This window comes from Hemibagrus wyckioides, linkage group LG25 (assembly GCF_019097595.1).
Source record: "Hemibagrus wyckioides isolate EC202008001 linkage group LG25, SWU_Hwy_1.0, whole genome shotgun sequence".
NCBI lineage: Eukaryota > Metazoa > Chordata > Actinopteri > Siluriformes > Bagridae > Hemibagrus > Hemibagrus wyckioides.
In genome coordinates, this window is record NC_080734.1 from 20718865 (window position 1) to 20743910 (window position 25046).

Below are 25046 nucleotides of genomic sequence, written 5' to 3' on the forward strand. Positions count from 1 at the left end.
CACACACAGACACACACACAGACACAGACACAGACACACACAGACACAGACACACACAGACAGACACACACAGACAGACACACACACACAGACACACACAGACACAGACACAGACACACAGACACAGACACACACACACAGACACACACACACAGACACACACACACACACACACACAGACACACACACACAGACACACGAGTAAGCATCAAGTCTACACTATATGATGATGTATACATAAAATGTTTTTCCCATGTTATGAGACTAATTTAATGTAATGCTTCCAGGAATCAAAAACGAAAACAAACTGGTAAAATAAAGAAAACTGAAGAGCTGAATAAGAAGGAACATGAAAAGAAAAAGAGACAGTGGTCAGTTATTTTTTAGTGCCATGGTAAAATGGTTCATGTTTTTTTAGGCACACGTTGAAATGTTGTCCTGTTTATTCCTGTTTTAATGTTTTTCTTAATTTCTTTTTTTATTTTTGGCTTTTGTATTTTTGAAGCACTACACAATAAAACTGTTTTAAACTTGAATGCATGATTGTGTAAATATTATATTTCTTTCTGCATTATCTCAGACTAGTATACAAGTCTCAGTATAAATCTCAGACTAGTATACTTATTATCATTACCGAAATAATTAACCTCATTACAGAAACCTATTTATCATTACCGAAACAATTTAATTAATAGAAATATAGTACTTTGATTTTAAATGCATGTGCAGAATCTTAAAATGATGTTCTCTCAGGTTTTGTCACGTCATTTTGAAAAAATGTCTAGTTTCTTTGAAATATAAAGAAAAAATGGTTGTAAATTGTGGAAGGTGTTGTGGTAATGAGAGAAATAATAATAATAATAATAATAATAATAATAATAATAATAATAATAATCCATTTTTAAAACTGTGAAAATGTATTTGCTTTTCTATCAGTGTTAATTCACAGTGTTGTGGTAATGAGATTTTTTAGGACGTATTTTGGAAATTATGTTCAAAAAGGTGTTAAATGGTAAATAAAAGTTTTTAAATTAATGTTCACAAATACTCCAGACTTTGTTACTAATGTCTAAAAAAAAAGTTAATTTAAGCATTTTTAAAATTTTCATGTTTGAAATTTTTAAAACCAAGATTTGGTGAGAATCACCCACAGATACATTTACATTACCGAGCCAAAACAAGTCACATTCACCAATAATTCAGTGTCAACAGGATGGACACCTGGACTAAAGTAATGTAACATAAAACTTAATTTGTCAGTCATTAGCCAGTCTCATATGTTGCCTTTTGTGCTTCATTTCCTATCAGAATACCTGACTGAAACACCAATAATAGGAAGCATTAGCTGAACATGACAGTTTTTTGCACAATTATTAAGTAATAAGGACGAAATGGCACAGGCTACTGATTTTTGTCTAGGGATTTTTCTCTTATATTTCAAACAAATCGGATCAAGTAGAAAGATGTGGGTTTTATTCCATTAATATATTTTTCATTCTTCTAGTCACTTTGACCTAGGTCTTTGTTTTCTATGAAACATGCAAACGTTGTTTACTTAATTGGTCAACTCAGGTCATGTCAGATTTATCTATTTATATAGAAAGTAAACTGTGCAATCCACACACATCTTGCTTTGTGAGTTTAGTGCTAAATTTGTCAGTACTGCATTATCACTAACAACTGTTATAATTGTTAAGCTTGAACGGTTAACACCTACAGAAACTGACCTTTCTGACATCATGATGGTCATTCTTTTTTGGTTTATGAGGCGATAAATATGGCCTTGAGCATGTGTTATATAAAGGATTTAGGGAAAAATCACAAAGCCGTTTCCTGTTCCACATTCACCAGCTTGCAAGAGACCGGTGTGCTTTGGGACTCCTCCTGTTCATTCTTGTCTTCATCCTGAATTTGGACAACGCCGTTCTCTTTCCTCCCATTTTGATACGGCTGCCTGTTCAGAGCCTGGGACTGCAAGATGGATGGGAACTTGACTTAGTAAATGCAGCAACTTTCAATTACCTTCTGTATACAAGAACTTAGTTTAACTGTCATTGTTACTTGACAATCTCACAATTGTTTCATTTAGGTCCCTTCATTTAGGTCATTTGTATCCCTGTTGGTTCAAACATCTACATTCTTAAATAGCATTGAGTCAGAGTCTCAATTTAGTTTGAAAAAACAGCTTCTGTTTTCTATGTCCAAGTTAAGGGAACAATCCACCCTGAAATTCATTAAACATTTATATTTAAAGATTTGTTATATGTTTTTTGCTTTGCTTATTATGTTAGTAATATATTACCTGTTGGTGTATGTTTATTTTTGAGAGAAGTTAGGGTGTTTGACACTTCACAAGGGAACCTTAACACAGTTACAGCAGTGTAGTGATTCACTGTAGTGATTACAAACCCGTCAACCCTGAAGAGGAATAATGTGGGGTTGGTGGTTGGAGGTTTAAAAACAGTACATTTTCAGAACAGTCACACATTATTTGTATAAGGAAGAAATAGTGTGCTTTATAACACTTTACAGGAGCCACAGGGTGCTGAGGAAGGTCACATTACACACTATAATATGCAGATCTTTCAGGGTGGACTTGTTCTTCATTATGATAAATATTCTATCTGTTTTCATTTGATGCAAGGATTATATTGAAGACTACTTTAAGGGAAAGAGTCTGGTCAGTAAAATTACCTTATGCTCCAGAGGAGTAACACAGCACAGCTTCTCTCTGTAGCGCTCAGGTAGAAAGAATAGCAGCATTCCCAACACGGGGTAAACAGTACCTGGGGTCAACTCCTTCTCCTTCCAGGGTCCTGATCATAAGCACAGAATAAAAGTGCATTTAGAAGTACAACTACCTTTATTTATATACAATGGCTCAAGAAAGAGTACCCTTTTATTGTTCTTTGTTTTTTGGTTCATTTAGCCATTAATCTATACACCATAACCCACAGTTTCAATTCAAATTGAAAACTGAAGTACCTAATTCGTATAACCTGGTATAAGCCAATGCACATGGGAGAAAAGTGTGGAGAGGTCAATGTTTGTCTCATTAGACCATCAGATTCTAAGTTCCTACCAAACGCCTTTTACTCAGGGGTTTTTACTTACTTCCCTCTACCTTCCCTTCCCTATATCCCTATATAAGAAAAGAGGCAAGAGGCTAATAAGATAATTACTGAAGAGATTTATGTTTCAGCTGGCAACAAATTATTTGATATAGTGAGTAGCTTCTTATTTCTTATTCTGGAAGGCTTGGTCATGGCAGATGTGTGCCATAATTTAAACAAAGGCAGTCCAACAAAATATATTACAGGGTGTGATTTTTTTTGGCCAGGCATATATTTCTTTTGTAAATGATGTCCAAGAAACAGAATTTGCCAAAGGTGGACCACATTCAAGTTCTTGTGATATCTAAAGATAATCAAAGTACCAGAATACAGAAACCCCTTTTTTAATATACAGCAGGTCCTCGGTTTACGACGTCCTCGACCTACGGCGTTTCGTGGTTACGTCGCCATCTCCCATAAATTTATTAAGAAAGTCTTGTTCCATCATTCTGATGTATGCCGTTGTGGCGTTAAAACAAATTTCACGCGGGAACTAGCTGGCGAGCGGAGCAGACGAATACATCGTCACACGGCGCTATATGAGAAAGACAGCTTTGTTTACATTCGCCGGCGTAGGTGAGTGACATAGGTACTTATGTACAGTATGCGAGTTCCGACTTACGGCAAAAAACGTGTTATGTCGCGCCGTAGGAACGGAACTCCGACGCAAGTCGAGGACTCCCTGTACAGTGGCCCTGACATCTTGCACACAATGTATGTTTTTAGGCGGCTTTCATTATATGATAAAGTAGTCTCTATAATTGCTATAATTTTTACAGGTGTTGGAAAATATAAAATCCTTACATTTATCCTAGAAAGTAATAGATTGTATAAACAGCTTCACATACCAGTGAGGAGGCTGACCAACAGTCCGACCACTACAACTGTGGCCGAGTTGTGAGCACTGTACCACATGTAGGACAACGAATAGAGGGCCTGCAGTCCACTGGGCCTACAGAGACACAGTACTGGGTTATTTTATAAGTCTATCATTTATAATTCAGAGGAAAATTTAGTTCAGTTCACTGAACATAGTTCAATTATTCATTAATAGTTCAACTAGTATTTGTACAGTATTTGTATTTATTTATTCTATTTAACAGTTTATATAAAGGAGTATATATTTAATCTAGCCATGGGGGTCACAGTCCAGTGACTTCTGTGTCGGTCCCAAGCCGGGATAAATAGAGAGGGTTGCGTCAGGAAGGGCATCCGGCGTAAAACATTTTTAAACATGCGAAACGTCAGTACTCTAAATTTCATACCGGATTGGTCGAAGCCCAGGCTAACAACAACCGCCATCATTGACCTACAGGGCACTAGTGGAAATTGGGCTACTGTTGGTGAAAGAAGTAGAGGAGGGAGGAGAGAGAGAAGAGGAAAGGTAAGAGTGTAGGACTGAGAATAGGAACTCTGAATGTTGGTACTATGACAGGGAAAGGTAGAGAGCTGGCTGATATGATGGAGAGAAGGAAGGTGGATATACTGTGTGTACAGGAGACCAGGTGGAAGGCTAGCAAGGCTCGTAGTATAGGAGCAGGATTCAAGCTGTTTTATTATGGTGTGGATAGTAAGAGAAATGGGGTAGGTGTGGTCCTGAAGGAGAAGTTTGTGAGGAATGTTCTGGAGGTGATGAGAGTGTCAGACAGGGTGATGAGTCTGAAGTTAGAGGTTGAAGGGGTGATGTTGAATGTTGTTAGTGGTTATGCCCCACAGGTAGGTTGTGAGTTAGAGGAGAAAGAGAGATTCTGGAGTGAATTAGATGAGGTGATAGAGAGTATTCCCACGGGGGAGAGAGTGGTGATAGGAGCAGATTTTAATGGACATGTTGGTGAGGGGAACACAGGTGATGAGGAGGTGATGGGCAAGTTTGGAGTTAAGGAAAGGAACCTTGAAGGACAGATGGTAGTGGACTTTGCTGAGAGGATGGACATGGCTGTGGTTAACACTTATTTTCAGAAGAGGGAGGAGCATAGAGTGACTTACAAGAGTGGAGGTAGGAGCACACAGGTAGACTACATCCTATGTAGAAGGAGCAATCTGAAAGAGATTAGTGACTGTAAAGTGGTAGTGGGAGAGAGTGTAGCCAGACAGCATAGGATGGTGGTGTGTAAGATGACTTTGATGGTCTGTAAGAAGAAGAGGTCAAAGATAGAGATGGAGAAGAAAACCAAGTGGTGGAAACTGAAAAAGGAGGAATGTTGTGAGGAATTTAGACAGAAGTGGAGGCAGGCTCTGGGTGGTCAGGTAGTGCTGCCAGATGACTGGGAAACAACAGCAGAAGTGATCAGGGAGACAGGAAGAAAGGTGCTGGGTGTGTCATCTGGAAGGAGGAAAGAAGATAAGGAGACTTGGTGGTGAAATGAGGAAGTTCAGGATAGTATTCAGAGTAAGAGGTAAGCCAAGAAGAAGTGGGACATGGACAGGACTGAAGAGAATAGACAGGAATACAAGGAGTTACAGCGCAGGGTGAAGAGGGAGGTGTCTAAGGCCAAGCAGAATGGCATGATGAGTTGTTCACTAGGTTAGACACTAGAGATGGAGAGAAGGACTTGTACAGTTAGCTAGGCAGAGGGATCGAGATGGGGAGGATGTGCGGCAAGTTAGAGTTATTAAGGATAGAGATGGAAAGGTGCTCACAAGTGAGGAGAGTGTACAGAGGAGATGGAAGGAGTACTTTGAAGAGCTGATGAATGAGGAAATTGAGAGGGGAAAAAAGAGTAGAAGGTTGAACTCTGTGGAACAGAAAGTAGATAAGATTAGAAAGGATGAAGTCAGGAAGGCTTTGAAGAGGATGAAAAGTGGAAAGGCAGTTGGTCCTGACGACATCCCGGTGGAGGTCTGGAAGTGTCTAGGAGAGGCGGCAGTGGAATTTTTAACTAGTCTGTTTAACAGGGTTTTAGAGAGTGAGAAGATGCCTGAGGAATGGAGAAGAAGTGTATTAGTGCCGATCTTTAAGAATAAGGGTGACGTGCAGAGTTGCAGCAACTATAGGGGGATAAAGTTGATGAGCCACACAATGAAGCTCTGGGAAAGAGTAGTGGAAGCTAGGTTAAGGAAGGTAGTGGAAATTTGTGAGCAGCAGTATGGCTTCATGCCCAGAAAGAGCACAACAGATGCAATTTTTGCTCTGAGAATGTTGAAGGAGAAGTATAGGGATGGTCAGAGAGAGTTACACTGTGTGTTTGTAGACTTGGAGAAAGCGTATGACAGGGTGCCAAGAGAAGAGCTGTGGTACTGTATGAGGAAGTCAGGAGCAGCAGAGAAGTATGTCAGAGGTGCAGGACATGTATGAGAGGAGCAGGACAGTGGTGAGGTGTGCTGTAGGTCAGACAGAGGAGTTCAGAGTGGAGGTGGGACTGCATCAGGGATCGGCTCTGAGCCCCTTCCTGTTTGCTATGGTGATGGACCAGTTGTCAGAGGAGGTCAGACAGGAGTCTCCTTGGACAATGATGTTTGCAGATGACATTGTGATCTGTAGTGAGAGCAGGGAGCAGGTGGAGGAAAACCTGGGGAGGTGGAGGTTTGCGTTGGAGCGAAGAGGAATGAAAGTCAGTTGCAGTAAGACTGAGTACATGTGTGTGAATGACAGGGAGGGAAGTGGAACAGTAATATTACAGGGTGAAGAGGTGAAGAAGGTACAGGAGTTTAAGTACTTGGGGTCAACAGTCCAGAGTAATGGAGAGTGTGGGAAAGAGGTAAAGAAGCGAGTGCAGGCAGGTTGGAATGGGTGGAGAAAGGTGTCAGGAGTTCTGTGTGATAGAAAAAAATCAGTGGGAATCAAGGGGAAGGTGATACAGGACAGTGGTGAGACCGCCCATGCTGTATGGTTTAGAGACAGTGTCAATGAGGAAGACACAGGAGTCAGAGCTGGAGGTAGCAGAGCTGAAGATGTTGAGGTTCTCTTTGGGAGTGACAAGGTTGGACAGGATTAGGAATGAATCAGAGGGACAGCTCATGTTGGACATTTGGGGGACAAAGTTAGGGAGGACAGATTAAGCTGGGGTGGTGGTGGCTCAAATGGTTAAGGCTCTGGGTTATTGACTGGAAGATCAGGGGTTCAAGCCCCAGCACTGCCAAGTTGCCACTGTCGGGCCCTTGAGCAAACCCCTTAACTCTCTCTGCTCCAGGGGTGCTGTATCATGGCTGACTGTGCTCTGACCCCAACCTCCAAGGCTGGGATATGCGAAGAAAGAATGTTCAGAGTATTGTAATAATACTCGTAACTAATAGTATTGTAATGTTTAAGCAATAGCCTGCTACAAAAATATATTTCACATGCTAAAGATCCCAAGAAGTCAACATATTTACTTTGGTTTCGCTGTGACTGAGGTGATTACTGTAGTCATGATGGCAGTTGTGTTTCCTGTGTCATGGAGGATTGTGGTGTTAAATATGGGTGTTCCTGGTACTTGCACACGGGAAACAAAGCTGCCAATGCCAATCCAGAAAGCCATAATCAGTCCTGATACCAAGCCAGTCACTGCTCCCTGGAAATGTACACAAACACATATGGCTGGGTTTTGCATATCAACTATAAAACAAATGTTTTAATGAGCTTTGCTACTTTTGTTTATCCATCAGTTAGTAGTGGTCCACTAATGGGATTAGACAACCAGAGTGCTGATGCTTTAATAACAGTGGAACATTTCACTGTGTGTTTCACTCCCCTTGTTTGTTTTCAATTCATAATTCAGGACAGTTTGTGTAAACAGAATCATTACTACATTTATACTGGGCGGTTGGCATGGCAAATCACAATGCTCTATCTAGCTACCGTATTGTGTCATTTACTCCTTATTAAGTTCTTAATTATAGAACTGTTGTAGTTCTATAAACATCACACTCTCAGTCGTGCTGTTATACTGAATATCAGCATGGCTGTGTTTACAGGTGGCCTTGTGCCTACAGCCATATTACAGCTGTTCTGATACTCAGTACAAAAACACTCTTGCTTGTGTAATATTGCTAAATTATTTTAATGCTTTAGCGAGACAAATTTTTCTACTGTGAGAGAGCAACAATTCACTTACAATAGAGTTGGCCCAAGGAAAGAACATGCCTAGACAGAAGAGGCCAAGAAGAGGCCCACCAACCATCCCAAAAATACTGAGTGCTGCCTGAAAAGATTACATGAAAGTAAGAAATAAGACAAAGTTACTTAATCAGGAATGTAAAGAATAACATACTCAGCTGGGTGGGAGTTAGGTGTCGTGGAGTGGGGTGTGCGTATGGCACGCAAGCAGAGTCCATTATTTTTGTATAACACCACAAGACTGGAGTGTGTTATTATGCTTATTGCAAAGTGATTTGTGAAATGTTAGAACGTTTATTAATGTATGGAAGCAGTGCATGATTGTAACGTTGTGGAAAATCCAAGACACAAGCCTGCTCTCACTTACCAAGCCAATTTCTCTCTCACTCAAAAACAACCTAAAAAAAAACCTAAATGCAAAGAAATAACAATGGAGTGATTCCTCCCATTCCTTTTATAAACGTTAAATAATCGTCTCCTAAAAAAATTCACCAAATTCACAAATTCGTGTCACCACATTAACGATTATACATTTACATATATTTTGATAAACATATTTTTGCTTAGATTATTTGGAGGGTACACTGTAAAAATGGTTGCAGTGGATCATTTGTTACTATAGAAACAATAACGAGCAAATTAATATAAACATATAAAATTCATGTTACAGATAGAGCTAAAGGTCTGCGCCGTGTAGTTATATATATGACCAATCTAACCAATCAACCATTTTTTGGTATAATTCACAATTATTCTGTAGAATAGGCAGTAAACCAGAAAACCAAGTACAATTAATGAAGAGCAAGATGATTAAAACAATGGTCAGACAAAAAAAATATTTATTCGCCTGTCTATTCCTGCTAATAAAGGAAACATGAAATGCTACTGTGAATGGGCAATATACAGAGTTGACTTATTCTACTGTTAAATATTCTGCAGATTTAACTTTACTGGAATTCTTCAGAGTCACGTTTTGCCACGGTTTCGATACTCATGGGACTCTCATTCCAGGTGAAAAGAGCTTTGAGTGCAGAGAAAAAAAAGACAGAGTGCTATCTTAGATTTTCAGTATGTACAAAAACTGCCAAAAAGGCATCTAAATAAGGATAGTCATAGAAATGTAAGTGTCATGATATTATCAAATGACTATTGCTTTATTACAGTATAGGCATGCTATCTATTATACATAAACAGAATAGTCCGTACCTGTAACACGGAGCCCATTAGAGAGGCGATGTAAGCCATAGCCAGACACACTAGTCCATAGCCAAGAGCTAAGAAACAGAGCAAAGATTCTTCAGAACCATGAAAAGCATACACTGATGTTATTTTGTGTAACATTTTACACCACCAAAGTAGTAAACAACATGAAAATCAACATGAAAATAATTTGCTGCCTGGATGCACATGAACAACAATGAAACTTTAAGAGCCTAAAGCTTCCACATCTTCTCACCTCTGAATGATCTAGGCAGACTAAGGTTAGAAAACCTACATCATGACCATTTAACCATTTTCATATATAGTCATTTCACACCAAATCAGGTAGTTCCACAGAGGGTGAGAAAAGACCAGCAAAAAGCACCATTGTGCCATTGCCAGTTTTTGCAAGTGCTCTTACATATCCCATGAATTTTACAGGAGCTCAGTTACAACTGCAGTGAATGCACTGGAAACCCACAAGCCATGGTGAGTACAATTAGGAATGGTGACAAAAATTTTATTTACTGAATTTAAAATATGCTTCAAGTTCTGTACAGACTGTGACCTCTTCTGGCTGGGAGAGTTAAAGTGCTGCTCACCAAGGCCTTTAGATAATAGCGTGGCTCGAGCCTCGGTCATTCCAGGATAAAAGGGTTTGATCAGATCTTCCATGGTAACTGTCGCCAGGGAGTTGAAGGCAGAGGAAATTGTGCTGCAATAAAGAAAAATAAATAAATAAATATTTATTATAGTAATAATAAAGAAAAAAAAGATGATCAGACAAGCACCAAATATGTGTTTTTTAAGGAATTCATTAATGCCAGGTTTTTACCTGAGAGCCCCACTAAAAAGACAAGCAACAAACAGTCCAGGCAAACCAGGAAGGTCTCTGAGCACATCCATCACAAAATACAACACCATCTACAGAATGAGTATTGAAAAGCACTCTTGAGAACAGTGAAACAATATCGAGTAGTAGTAGGTCAATACAAACAGATTTGCATTATGATCTTAAATAACAGTGTGTTACTCATTAAAGAGCTCAATTGTAAGAACTCATGACAAAACAATCAAACTTTAACCACAACAAAATTACAACTTAACTTTTTTTAACTGAATTTTATTTTATAGCACTTTAAGAACTGACAAGCACTGACAATAAAATCAAGTTATTATAAGCAGTTATTAAGATTAAAAAAAAGCATTCTTCTGAATGCTCCCAAGACAGAAAAAAATGTCAGTGAGAGACTGACCTGGTCATTGGTCTGGACGTAACCCTTGTCCAAAGGGCTGTCTTCACCGTATCGGGCAAACATCACCAGTCCCATGAGACAACCCAGTGCCAGGACTATCTGCTGGCATGGGAACACCACATAGCAGGACCTATGACAAAGGACAGACATAAATGCCAGTAAAAATAAACATGATGATCTGGAAGGTGCATAAATTACACAAATGAATCTCAGACACACAGTTATTTATTCATTAATTTCTAGATAACCAGACTAAAATAAGTCTGGTACTACTGACATGATGGCCTCTCTTTCTGAGCGGGAGCTAAGGTATCTCTGGACCTGAGCCTGGTTCACTCCATAGAGTGCCAGCATGAGGAAGATGCCCCCAACAGCCAATGTCCAAAATGTGTGCCTCTCCAAGGGGTCAGGGTTCAGCCTGAGGTGAGAGTGACAGAAAGGACAACACACAAAACAGGAATTACGAGTCTTACACCTTACATTCAATCTGTACATTCTCTATCTACTGGACTAAAAAATAGCTTCAATCTACTATATATAATCTTGAACTAATCTGCACTATTCATTTTCCTTTTACATATTCTGTTCTTCTTGAATTTTGCTTGGAACCAGCTCTAAAGTAAAACTTCTCTGCGGTCTTGTATTTATTAAAATCAAACGGTATCTGAGGTAAAAATCAGACTCACTCAATGCCTGAGATGCGGCTGCCATTCTGTGCTTTCCTCCACACCTCAGCCATTCCACCCGCCTGGTGAGCGCCCACCACAATCACGGCCAGCTGTCCAGCAAACATCACTATTGTCTGAAACACATCTGTCCAGATGACCGCTTTCAGGCCACCCTGTACACAAAAGAAAGAGCAATACAATTTTTCAGAGTTGAAATAAGCAAATGGTGCCTTAAAAATCACTCTTCTGTTGTGAAAAGTGATTTTAAAATGAGAAAAAACAATTGGATTCCTTTTCACTTATTTCTTAATAATTAATAATAGTGTATCACATGTACAATTATACATACACACAGGGGTTGGACAATGAAACTGAATTTCATTTAGTGTTGGAGGTTTCATGGCTAAATTTGACCAGCCTGGTGGCCAATCTTCATTGATTGCACATTCCACCAGTAAGAGCAGAGTGTGAAGGTTTAATTAGCAGAGTAATAAGTAATAGCACAGTTTTGCTTAAAATATTGCAATGCACACAACATTATGGGTGAGATATCAGAGTTCAAAAGAGGACAAATCGTTGGTGCACGTCTCGCTGGTGCATCTGTGACTAAGACAGCAAGTCTTTGTGAGCCACGGTATCCAGGGTAATGTCAGCATACCACCAAGAAGGACGAACCACATCCAACAGGAGTAACTGTGGACGCAAGAGGAAGCTGTCTGAAAGGGATGTCCGGGTGCTAACCCAGATTGTATCCAAAAAACATAAAACCACAGCTGCCCAACTCACTGCAGAATTCAATGTGCACCTCAACTCTCCTGTTTCCACCAAAACTGTCCGTCGGGAGCTCCACAGGGTCAATGTACATGGCCGGGCTGCTACAGCCAAACCTTTGGTCACTCGTGCCAATGCCAAACGTCGGTTTCAATGGTGCCAGCAGTGAAAATCTTGGGCTGTGGACAATGTGAAACATGTATTGTTCTCTCATGAGTCCACCTTCACTGTCTTTCCCACATCCGGGAGAGTTACGGTGTGGTGAAGCCCCAAAGAAGCGTACCACCCAGACTGTTGCATGCCCAGAGTGAAGCATGGGGGTGGATCAGTGATGGTTTGGGCTGCAATATCATGGCATTCCCTAGGCCCAATACTTGTGCTAGATGGGCGTGTCACTGCCAAGTACTACCGAACCATTCTGGAGGACCATGTGCACCCAATGGTTCAAACATTGTATCCTGAAGGCGGTGCCGTGTATCAGGATGATAATGCACCAATACACACAGCAAGACTGGTGACAGAGTGGTTTGATGAAGATGAAAGTGAAGTTGAACATCTCCCATGGCCTGCACAGTCACCAGATCTAAATATTATTGAGCCACTGTGGGGTGTTTTGGAGGAGCGAGTCAGGAAACGTTTTCCTCCACCAGCATCACGTAGTGACCTGGCCACTATTCTGCAAGAAGAATGGCTCAAAATCCCTCTGGCCACTGTGCAGGACTTGTATCTGTCATTCCCAAGACGAACTGATGCTGTATTGGCCGCAAAAGGAGGCCCTACACCATACTAATGAATTATTGTGGTCTACAACCAGACGTTTCAGTTTCATTGTCCAACCCCTGTATATAAATATTATATATATATATATATATATATATATATATATATATATATATATATATATATAAATATTATATATATATATATATATATATATATATATATATATATATATATATATATATATGTGTGTGTGTGTGTATGTATACGCACACACACATATACTACACCAATCAGCCATAACATTATGACCACCTGCCTAATTTTTCCCTTTGGGATAAATAAAGTATCTATCTATCTAATGTTTTGTTGGTCCCGCTTTTGCTGCCAACAGGCCTGACCCATCGAGGCATGGACTCCACTAGATCCCTGAAGGTGTGCTGTGGGATCTGGCACCTAGATGTTAGCAGCAGATCCTTTAAGGATTGAGATCTGGGATTGGATTTAGATCTGGCAAATTTGGAGGCCAATCCAACACCTCAAACTGGTTGTTCCTGAACCATTTTTGCTTTGTGGCACGGCGCATTATCCTGTGAAAGAGGCCATCAGGGAATATTGTTTCCAGGAAAGGGTGTACATAGTCTGCAACAATGCTTAGGTAGGTGGTACTTGTCAAAGTAACATCCACATGGATGGCAGGACCCAAGGTTTCCCAGCAAAACATTGCCCAAAGCAGGACACTTCCCATAGTGCATTCTGGTGCCATGTGTTCCTCAGGTAAGCCATGCACACACACCCGGCCATCCAACATGATTCATCAGACCAGACACCTTCTTCCATTGCTCCGTGGTCCAGTTCTGATGCTCTTGTGCCCACTGTTGCCACTTTTGGCGGTGCACAGGAGTCAGCATGTGCATCCTGACTGGTCTGTGGCTATGCAGCCCCATACACAACAAACTGTGATGCACTGTGTATTCTGACCCCTTTCTGTCAGAACCAGCATTAACTTCTTCAGCAATTTGAGCAAAAGTCTGTTGGATCGGATCACACGGGCCAGCCTTCTCTCCCCACGTGCATCAATGAGCCTCAGCTGCCTATGACCCTGTTGCTGGTTCACCACTGTTCCTTCTTTGGACCACATTTGATAGATACCACTGCAGACCGGGAACACCCCACAAGAGCAGTTTTGGAGATGCTCTGATCCAGTGGTCTAGCCATCACAATTTGGCCCTTCAGCAAACTCGCTCAAATCCTTACTCTTATCCATTTTTCCTGCTTCTAACATCAACTTTTAGGACAAAATTTTCACTTGCTACCTAATATATCCCACCCACTAACAGGTGCCATGATGAGGAGATCATCAGTCTTATTCACTTCACTTCTCAGTGGCTGTTATGGCTGATTGGTGTGTGTCTATCTATCATATGATAGATAGACACACACCAATCAGCCATAAAAGTAACTTTAAGTCAGAATTTGCTTTAAGCCCAAAATTATTCATACCCCTGGCAAATTCTGACTTAAAGTTACTTTTATTCAACCAGCAAGTTTTTTCTTGATTAGAAATGACACAGGCATCTCCCAGAAGATAATAAGACGATGTACAAGAGGCATCATTGTGGAAAAAATTATTACTCATCTTTTATTTACATTTGAACAAAAAGTGGCATGTCCAAAATTATTCATACCCTTCTCAATAATCAATAGAAAAGCCTTTATTGGCTATTACAGCAATCAAACGCTTCCTATAATTGCTGACCAGCTTTTTGCATGTCTCCACTGGTATTTTTGCCCATTCATCTTTAGCAATGAGCTCCAAATCTTTCAGGTTGGAGGGTCTCCTTGCCATCACCCTGATCTTTAGCTCCCTCCACAGATTCTCAATTGGATTTAAGTCAGGACTGGCTGGGCCACTGCAAAACGTTAATGTTTTTGTCTGATAACCATTTCTTCACCACTTTTGCTGTGTGTTTTGGGTCGTTGTCGTGCTGAAATGTCCACTGGTGCCCAAGGCCAAGTTTCTCTGCAGACTGCCTGATGTTGTTGTTGAGAATTTTGATGTATTGCTCCTTTTTCATGGTGCCGTTTACTGTGATTAGGTTCCCTGGTCCACCGGCTGAAAAACACCCCCAAAACATTAGGTTCCCACCACCACATTTGACAGTGAGGATGGTGTTCTTAGGGTGAAGGCTTCTCCTTTTTTATGCCAAATGAAGGCTACATCAATTTTGTTTCATCTGAGCATTTGCAAAGGCCAAGCGGGCTTTTGTGTGCCTTATCTGGAGAAGTGGTGTCCTCCTTGGTCTGCGTCCGTGGAACCCAGTGGTGTGCAGTGTCCGTTGGACTGTCTGCCTTGAGATGTTGCCACCAGCAGAGCCCAGATTCATCAGGATGGCCTTGGTGGTGATCCTTGGATTCTTTTTTACCTCTCTCACTATCCTCCTGGCCAGCACAGGTGTCACTTTTGGCTTCCGACCATGTCCTCTGAGATTTTTCACAGTGTGGAACGTCTCGTATTTTTTAATAATACTTTGCACTGTAGCCACTGGAACTTCAAAACATTTAGATATGGTCTTATAGCTCTTTCCTGACTTGTGAGCAGCCACAATGCACAGCCGCAGGTCCTCAGTGAGCTCCTTTGTCTTAGCCATGACTGTCCACAAACCAGCAGCAGAGAGCTTCTGTTTTTCACCTGTTGAGTTAATTAAAACAGCTGTTCCCAATGAATCAGGGTAATTAGGATGCTTTAGAACAGCTTGGACTATTTGGAATGGTATAGAACTTTGGATTTTCCCACAGACTGTGACAGCTTGCAAAGGGTATGAATAATTTTGGACATGCCACTTTTTGTTCAAATGTAAATAAAAGCTGAGAAATATTTTTTTCAACAATGATGCCTCTTGTACATCGTCTTATTATCTTTTGGGAGACGCCTGTGTCATTTCCGGTCAAAAAAAAAACTTGCTGGTTGAATAAAAGTAACTTTAAGTCAGAATTTGCCTGGGGTATGAATAATTTCGGGCTTGACTGTGTATATATATATATATATATATATATATATATATATATATATACACACACATATACATACATATACATACATATACATATATATATATATATATATATATATATACATATATATATATATATATATATATATATATATATATATATATACACATATATATATATATATATTTATATTTATATATATATATATACACATACATATACATATATATACATATATATATATATACACACACACACACACACACACACACACACACACACACACACATTATAGGCACTATATTATATATATATATTCTGTGCAGCTTTGAGATGGGAGATAAGGTTTACCAGCGTTGTATAGAGTGTGCACACAAGCCCCATTGCAAGAACAGCTCCCCAGAGGTCAAAACCAGTTACTACAACACACCAAGAAATAAAAACACTTATTAGTAGATTCACTGGCAAACGACTCAATAACTTAATACCTTCATTCTCATGCTTTTTGCTAAATACTGACCTAAAAAAGTTACATTTCTTAGTAATGAGTTCATTCATTGTAAACACGTAATCTTTTAGTGTTTTTTCTATGGCTTATTTACCTGCATTTAGTGCAAGTGCAGGGGCATACAGCACCACTCCCATGTAGATTACCTACAGGGACACAAAATGGAGAAACAGTGGAGGTGAATCATTTTTTGGTTAATTCAAATAAAAATTATTCCTAACATTTTATAGAGTGATTAGTGGGACCTTGAATTCGCATTCATGAAATATAAAATATGAAATCCTTACACTAAATCTGATTTTGGCCCCTCTATATTTTTTAAACACACCATTCAGAGGTTTCCAAAAAGCAAACTAAATTAGAAAAAGGAAGAGGGCTTGAGAACACAGGCTTGCAAAAAATTAAATGCATAACTCAGACCTACAAATCCTGACTCCAATGCTGCACACAGAGCTTAAACTCACCATCTGAAAGATGAAGGTCACAGTGCCACATATCCGTACAGTTTTATTGAAGCGAAGCTCTAGATACTGAAAGAGCAGTAGAAAAAAAATACATAAACAAAAAACAAGATTAGATAATGCCACAATGTACATTATGTAACTCATACATTCCCCATGCACTATATGTAAATAGTATACAAATAACATGGTCATTTCACTCAGGAGATTATGACTTGTTTTAGATGTGAGGGTTTTGACATTTCTTTAAATTAGTGCCTATTCTCTCACAAAGAGGCTCAAAGATATCCTGAAATATGTACAGAGAGATCAAATACTGAAAGTCAGTGGGGGGCCGTGCATTTCACACCTAGGCCTTCACTGGTGTCCTTCCTAAATTAATCCTCTATACCATCATTATGACACCACGGCAATAGATACTAATCAACCAAAAATATCAGGTAATAGCAAAGTAAAAAAGAAATTTGGCTACATTATTTCACACCTCACAAGGAATAGTCCATTTTATTACAGTCCACCTAGAAAATGCATTTGTAAGGATGTCTGCAACCAAATCGATTTCTTCTCCTCTGTCAGCCATTGTGAGTTAAAATACACTATATTGCCAAAAGTATTCGCTCACCCATCCAAATAATCAGAATCAGGTGTTCCAATCACTTCCATGGCCACAGGTGTATAAAATCAAGCACCTAGGCATGCAGACTGTTTTTACAAACATTTGTGAAAGAATGGGTCGCTCTCAGGAGCTCAGTGAATTCCAGCGTGGAACTGTGATAGGATGCCACCTGTGCAACAAATCCAGTCGTGAAATTTCCTCGCTCCTAAATATTCCACAGTCAACTGTCAGCTGTATTATAAGAACGTGGAAGTGTTTGGGAACGACAGCAACTCAGCCATGAAGTGGTAGGCCACGTAAACTGACGGAGCGGGGTCAGCGGATGCTGAGGCGCATAGTGCGAAGAGGTCGCCAACTTTCTGCAGAGTCAATCGCTACAGACCTCCAAACTTCATGTGGCCTTCAGATTAGCTCAAGAACAGTGCGCAGAGAGCTTCATGGAATGGGTTTCCATGGCCGAGCAGCTGCATCCAAGCCATACATCACCAAGTGCAATGCAAAGCGTCGGATGCAGTGGTGTAAAGCACGCCGCCACTGGACTCTAGAGCAGTGGAGACGCGTTCTCTGGAGTGACCAATTGCGCTTCTCCATCTGGCAATCTGATGGACGAGTCTGGGTTTGGCGGTTGCCAGGAGAACGGTACTTGTCTGACTGCATTGTGCCAAGTGTAAAGTTTGGTGGAGGGGGGATTATGGTGTGGGGTTGTTTTTCAGGAGCTGGGCTTGGCCCCTTAGTTCCAGTGAAAGAAACTCTGAATGCTTCAGCATACCAAGACATTTTGGACAATTCCATGCTCCCAACTTTGTGGGAACAGTTTGGAGCTGGCCCCTTCCTCTTCCAACATGACTGTGCACCAGTGACCAAAGCAAGGTCCATAAAGACATGGATGACAGAGTCTGGTGTGGATGAACTTGACTGGCCTGCACAGAGTCCTGACCTCAACCCGATAGAACACCTTTGGGATGAACTAGAGCGGAGACATAAACACACTCCTAAACCTTGTGTTCAGCCTTCCCAGAAGAGTTGAAGCTGTTATAGCTGCAAAGGGTGGACCGACGTCATATTGAACCCTATGAATTAGGAATGGGATGTCACTTAAGTTCATATGCGAGTCAAGGCAGGTGAGCGAATACTTTTGGCAATATAGTGTATATATATATTATTTAGTTTGTGCAGGTCACTGCCTCTGACTACTCCAATTATCCAATCAAAGTATGCCTGCTAGATGGCCCCAGTGACGCCAACTCTAAATCTGACTGGTTAAAGGAACAGTTTCATTGCCACTTATTTTAAGCTACGGGCGCCTGCACTATTGATTCTGAAGGCCTTAAGGCAGATTTCTTTCACCCTGGCAATACATGATGTCAGTATATATCATAAATATACACTACTGGAAGCAGCGCAACCAAGAGAAAAGCTATGAAATGTAGAGAATAGATTATTGGGAATAATTTAATACACATTCATGTAAAAATATATTAAATATATTAAAATGCAAGTCAGTGATTCAGATCACTGCTGTTTAGGCCAGCAGAGACGGCCTTACTGTCCCTGACGGCCCACCACTGCTGAAAGTGCTTAAATTCCCTTTCTATCTGGCCGTCCAATAAGATAATGAAAAAAAGTACTGAATGGGACAATCAATAACAAAAGGCAAATATTGGTATACAGAGTATAATGGCCAGAAATAACAACCTGTATAACCTAACTAACCTAACCATATGTTCTGAAACCTAGCAAAAAAATTTCTTATTAATCTATGATGTATCAATGTACTGGTAGCATGAATCTTTACTAACATTACAGATGAGTTCCAAACATTCATTTTCATTCGGGTTTTAAAAAAACTGTGGACTTTGTTACAATTATAATTAGTGAAAAAAAATAAATAAAAGTGTGGTACAGTGCAATCCTTCCTGGGTAAAGATGTATATAACTGAATGACAACTATGCTTAGATTTTTGAAAGTGAAGCTCTAAAGCAAATAAATAGAGAAGTTTAACATTTTAAAATTAGTTTTGGCTGAAAACCACATCTGTATTAAAACATTTTTGAACACACGTTACCTGATAGGCGCTGGAAAGACGCAGGCGGTAGAAAACAGGAATGAAGATGTGTGCCGGGATGAGCAGGCCCAGGAAGTAGGAGCAGCCTAGGAACCAGTACTGTGTGCCATAAGCATAGATTTCAGCTGGCGCACCCAAAATGGCTACAGCTGACTGGAAAGTGGCAAGCAGGGACAGTGACACAGGTAGGCAGCTCATGCTGCGGTCAGCCAGCAGGAACTCACGTGTAGTACTCTGGCGGCCCCCTGAAAATGCATGGAACAGGCCAATGCCTGCTGAAGCCACGAGGAGCAGCACGAAGATAGCATAGTCCACTGCAGTGAAGTGCATCTGGTCTCTGTCACCCATGATATATGTGGATCAGTATGACAACTATCTGACTAGTAAAACAACAATGAGTGGCAGGCCATGGAATCTTCACTAGTGCCTCTGTAGGGTAAAGAGTTAGTAAAGAGAACAGTGTGGTAAATAATTCACCTTAAAATGTCACCATGATAATGCCATAAAGAAATATAATTACATAATAGGTTAATTTGCAACAGCAACTCATTCAGCCAAGCCAAAATCATGGTTAAATTGGTGCTGTGCAGACATTCTGGTGACTAAATCTCCAATAGAAAACTATAACTGACATTTTGTTGATGAGTGGCACAAAATGCAAATCACTGATCAGCAAGAGTTTAAACAACAACAGAGTTTAACTAGGAACATTCAGATAATCCCTCCACAGCTAACAAACAACAGTGTGACCTTTACACAGTATTCCTGCTATGGGTTTAAAATTGGTTTCATGCAAGAAAACAATACATTAAAAGAAATCTTTTTAAAAATTAAGCACACTTGAAAATGAGAAAACAACAGAAAAGGCTGTGTTCTGGATGAGTCTTCCTGTCCAGAAAGGATTAGGATCAAAGCAGTCCACAGTGACCAGCTGAGGAGAAACCAAAGTGCCACAAACACAGTTCAAAGTTTTACAAGCAGCCTTGAGAATCTCAAGTATTTTATCAAGTCAGAACAATAATATGAGTTAGCTGAGGTCTTGCACAAATGGGATCATGCTAGTTTTATCAGTGTAAACTAAAAAAAAAAAAAAAAAAAAAACAAAGGAAAAATTTTCTGAGAAGTAGCTCCAAAGGCAGTGACTACAGATTATTTTGCTAATCCATTATTTGGTCATTTCCTCTAAGGACGTAGCATTTAAAAACCCACTTGTACAGACCAATTGTTTTCTTTCTAAATAAATCCTGCCTCATGTTATATATTTATACCTATATCAATTAGCTAGACATTAAAACTTCTCAGAGGTGACATGAATAAAACCAGTCAACCCTTTACAGTGGCACCTATCAGGGTGGGATATATTAGACAGCTTGTGAACAGTCAGTTCTTGAAGTTCATGTGTTAGAAGCAAGAAAAATGGGCAAGTGTAAGGATCTTAGTGACTTTGACCAGAGTCATCTGTAACGGAAGTGCTCCAAGGTAAAACCAGTCAACCAGTGACAGGCCCAAGGCTCACTGATGCACATGGAAAGTGAAGACTAGCTGATCTGGTCTGATCCCACAGGAGAGCTACTGCAGCAAAAAAATGCTGAAAACATTCATGATGACTCTGATAGAACAGTCAGAACACAAGAGCATCACAGCTTGCTGCTTATGAAGCTGGGTAGCTCAGTATAATCAGAGTGACCATACTGACTGAAATCACCTACAATGGGCACATGAGCATAAGAACTGGATAATGGAGCTTTGGAAGAAGGAGGCCTGGTGAATCAGGGTTTCTTTTACACCAGCTACCACTGCCCCTATATTTCTTACTGTCAAAAGTAGTTAGAGCATTAAAAATAGTTACTTAATACCATTACTAAAAAAATAGTGAAAATAAAGGTTCTCATTTACTTGAGCAAGAGTAAGAAATAACAGTTTAAAAAAGTAGCTGTTAAGGCTGATTTATATTTCTGCATTAAAAATGATTTGCATGGCATCACAGAGAGGATAGACATGCATGCAGAGACTGGCTAAAATAAATACACTGGTCCTGCTGAATTTTGTTCCAGACTGGACACACAACTTCCGTCTAATTTCTTATTTATTTTGTCATACTTTTTTTGCATTAATGTTTTATTATAAACCAATATCATTCAGTGAGTTAAATTTTTAAATCTTTATTCAGTTTTTGATGTTTATGATAATTGACATAACATTAATGGCAAGGAAACATTAACATTCCTCTGTTTTTAAACAAGGCTTACTGGTTTTACCAGGAGAAATAAGTGTGGAACCTCTTCATTTAACCTGCAAAAATTCTGTTCACTCTTTCTTTTTATCTTGCCTCAACTTTAACTAGACACAGAACTCTAGTAAAAATATTGTATTCTATGACTGTCAAGATATAGAAGAAGGAATAGACACAATGCACATATGGTTACCCAAACAACATTTGAACCTGCTGCAAGCTGTGAAATAACATTAGTCTTTAGGTGTTTCTAGGTCTTTAGATGTTACACAATACTATCATAACTTTTCTGTGGGTGTGTTTCTTTGTTTTTGTAGTTAAGGTTGCAAATGATGCAAGAAAGAAGCCTGAGAATATCCCCTGAGAGCATCACAGTACATGCAGTTCCTGAACTTAGGGGTTTCATGGACTCTTGTGGAAATTGAGAACATTAGGAATTGTAATAAATTCCAATATATTGCGTCCCAAACCTTGATTTTCCTTGGGGTTTTTTTTCAACAAGGCAAAGAGGCAAATATTACAGATATCAACAAAGAAATGATTAAAGAACAGTAAAATAAATCAGTTTTTTTAAACTACTTGTCAGGTAGTACAAATTCTTGTCATGTCTCCAGCAAAGTCTAACATTTAACTGGAAGCATATATTGGTTTAAAAAAAAAAGTGAAAAGGGGGCTTGCATTCTGTCTATAAACTGTGGCATGAGATGTAGGTATATAAAAAAAAACTTTGAAGACAGAAAAGTTTCTTTTATTTCAGAAAATAATAATTTTATACAGAAGACTGTTTTAACAAACCTGTTAAAACAGATGGCCAGTAAGACACTTTGTGTGTGTACAGGATGATGAACAACTCAAAGAAGCTGGGCTTACAAGCCTGGAAAATACAGAATTGAATAATTAATCTGTATACTAGAGTCTGTATGTAAATTAATGAATATCTGCCGGTATAAGTAAGTTACAGGAATTCCTAAAAATATAGTGTGATTTAATAAATATTATGAAGTCATTTTAATTGACCATTATATACTGTATAATAAGCAATATACAAGCTCAATATTAACACGTTCTTTAGTGTTAGCTATATTATTTTTAACACATTCAGTCTCTGCACGTTCATTATAATAAAGTGCAAAGAGCAGAAATACGGTAGGTCTTAACTCTGTGCTATAGTTAGCATAGTACCGATTTTAATTCTCGGTATATGACGCTCAATAACCGGGCTACCGTAAACCATCATACTCACGCGCACGGTACATTGTGAAGAGTAGTTGGTTTAAGCTTTCTCCGCGTGCACTTTAACACACACTTTAATATACACACAGGGATGGGTTTATAAAAAGTAGCGTAGATCGCACGCTGCTCAGCTGCAGCAGGGTCAGATCAGCACTGGTGAAAAGTCAGGAGCGTTCTGAGGTCACGGTTTGTTTCGGGCCACATATCATTATGTGTTAAATGTACATCCACAACCCCGTTACACATAGCGAACTAATATGTCAAAGATATGGACTAATCGTGTTTAGGCGCTGATTAAATCGGTATTTGTAGTGAATGTTAGTATCTAGTGATGCCTCGCTCTTAAGTAACGGTAAAAAAAAATGTCAGTTTTTATATTACAGCTAAATTACAGATCGATTACTTGAAAAACCAATTGCATCAGATTACACCATTACGAGTTTACACTGAAAAACGAGAACATTCAGGTGATGACGGTTATCTTTCTTGTAGCCAGTATATTTAACACCGTGAACGAATTTATTCGACAACATCGGCTAATAATGAAATATTCTCACCTTAATGTGGCGAGACTCGTGTAGCATGCAGCGTGCCCGCTGTCATTGAATGGAGGAACAGTGTCCTGAGCACGAGACCGCCTCCTCTCCTTCACACCAAAACCGGTTCTTCAAGAAAAAAAATTCCCACCCGTATTTAGACAAACCCCGCCTCGTATGCTGGGATTGGTTAGTATCACACCGCCTCCTGCGATTCAGTTGGCCAAGACCATGTACTACACTAGAGTGTATAGAGTGTATATACTGTAGCTTAAATCATTTTCCTTAAAAAAAATAGCCAGAAAATAGCCAATTTGGATCAGGCAATATTTCCCATTTGTGTTTAAAAACTTCAAGCCAGGATACAATCATTCTTTTTCACCCCTATGGTCTGGCAGAACTTATTTTGTTTGGAAGGAGAAGGGTCTATGTTCTATTAAGGACTTTTATTTTGAGGGAAAGTTTCCATAATTTAACCAGCTAAGAGAGAACTTTGATCTGCCCCATCACACTTTTTTCACTATTTACAAATTAGGCATTATGTAAAGTCCAAAATTTAAGATTTTGAATTCGTCCCTGAGAAGCATGTGTTTTTTGATATTTTATAAAGTCCTCCTCATTCTATGTATCTTGTCTCTAAATTTGTTGGCCTATTTGAAAGTTGCGTCACAGCCTCTAATGAGAGATTTAAAGTGGCCTGGGAGGATGAACTGGGAGCTGAGCTCTCCGACGAAACATGGGATGGGTGTTTGACCGCAGTGCAGTCCTGTTCAGTCAACAGTAGACATCAACTGATATAATTCAAGGTTATTCATCGTTTGCATTATACCAAGACCAAACTGCAGAAAAAGTGCAAGGTCACGGAGGATTCAACTGCACATGCTTTTCAGGTTTTGTCCTTCACTGTCAGGATTTTGGACTAGCATATTTGACTGGTACTCTAAGGCCTATAACAGGCCTCTTCTGCCGGACACAGAACTTGCCATTTTTGGCTTTTCACAACACGCCTCTAGCCTTCCAAAAACTTTACAAAAGGCCCTCACCTTGGGTGTGATCGTGGCCAAGAGACTTATATTAAAGAAGTGGAAGTCACCTTCATCTCCCTCTTTTCGAGTCTGGATTATGGACATGATTTCTGTCATACAAATAGAAAGACTCCAATTTCTGAGGTCCAACTCCATTGAAAGGTTTTCTGCTGTCTAGAGATCATTTAATGGATATGTAGAAAAACTAGCAGCCAAACCAATGTCTAATGTTTCCTATGTGAGTTGAGTTGTACATTACCTTCGGGCATTTCTGATGGTTGACTGATTTGCAGCTCTTTACTATGGTACCTTTAGTCTAAGGTATTATATTTCTTTTTTCTCGTGAGTGCGTGTGAAGTCTGACACAATGCTGTTTGTTCTGTGTTTATTCTGAAAAATCCTGAAAATAAAATAAATAAAAAAAACCCAGGAAGCTGCAATTAAATCAAGACAATATTGGCGATAAGAGCGAGTGAAATAGCCTGATGGTCTGTACTGCAAATGTAAAGTAGGTCAGCATTTATAATATCTGTAATTTTCTACTATTATTATCTTTTTTGGTGAACTGTCATAAACATATTTAATGGCAA

At 39.5% G+C, this 25046-nt stretch overlaps 1 protein-coding gene across 3 annotated transcripts; it reads right to left on the reverse strand.

Annotated features, from left to right (window-relative positions):
• Positions 1-5: 5 nt before the first annotated feature.
• On the reverse strand, positions 6-23558 carry slc5a6a (solute carrier family 5 member 6a). Of its 3 annotated transcripts, XM_058379291.1 has the most exons (17): positions 23453-23530; positions 22458-22536; positions 19430-19858; positions 16751-16816; positions 16381-16432; positions 16130-16197; positions 11291-11445; positions 10882-11022; positions 10605-10734; positions 10184-10272; positions 9951-10063; positions 9355-9422; positions 8147-8233; positions 7425-7603; positions 3962-4065; positions 2695-2816; positions 6-1971 (listed from the first exon to the last, which is right to left on the reverse strand). In XM_058379291.1, exons 3-17 carry the CDS (start codon positions 19775-19777, stop codon positions 1819-1821), a joined length of 1875 nt encoding a protein of 624 aa, XP_058235274.1. In that variant the 5' UTR covers positions 19778-19858; positions 22458-22536; positions 23453-23530; the 3' UTR covers positions 6-1818. The 3 variants fall into 3 exon arrangements, with proteins under 3 accessions (XP_058235274.1, XP_058235275.1, XP_058235276.1); XM_058379292.1 differs by lacking the exon at positions 22458-22536 and having other exon boundaries at positions 23453-23558; XM_058379293.1 differs by lacking the exon at positions 22458-22536 and having other exon boundaries at positions 19430-19766; positions 23453-23542.
• Between the last annotated feature and the right edge of the window lie 1488 nt (positions 23559-25046).

Coding starts and splice junctions, on each gene's coding strand:
- slc5a6a (XM_058379292.1), bottom strand. CDS start 19,777: ATGGGTGACAGAGACCAGATGCACTTCACTGCAGTGGACTATGCTATC. Junction 11,446..16,129: donor GCACACTCTATACAACGCTG/GTAAACCTTATC, acceptor TTTTGTGTACAG/GGTGGCCTGAAAGCGGTCAT. Junction 9,423..9,950: donor GCTATTATCTAAAGGCCTTG/GTGAGCAGCACT, acceptor TCTGTTTCTTAG/CTCTTGGCTATGGACTAGTG.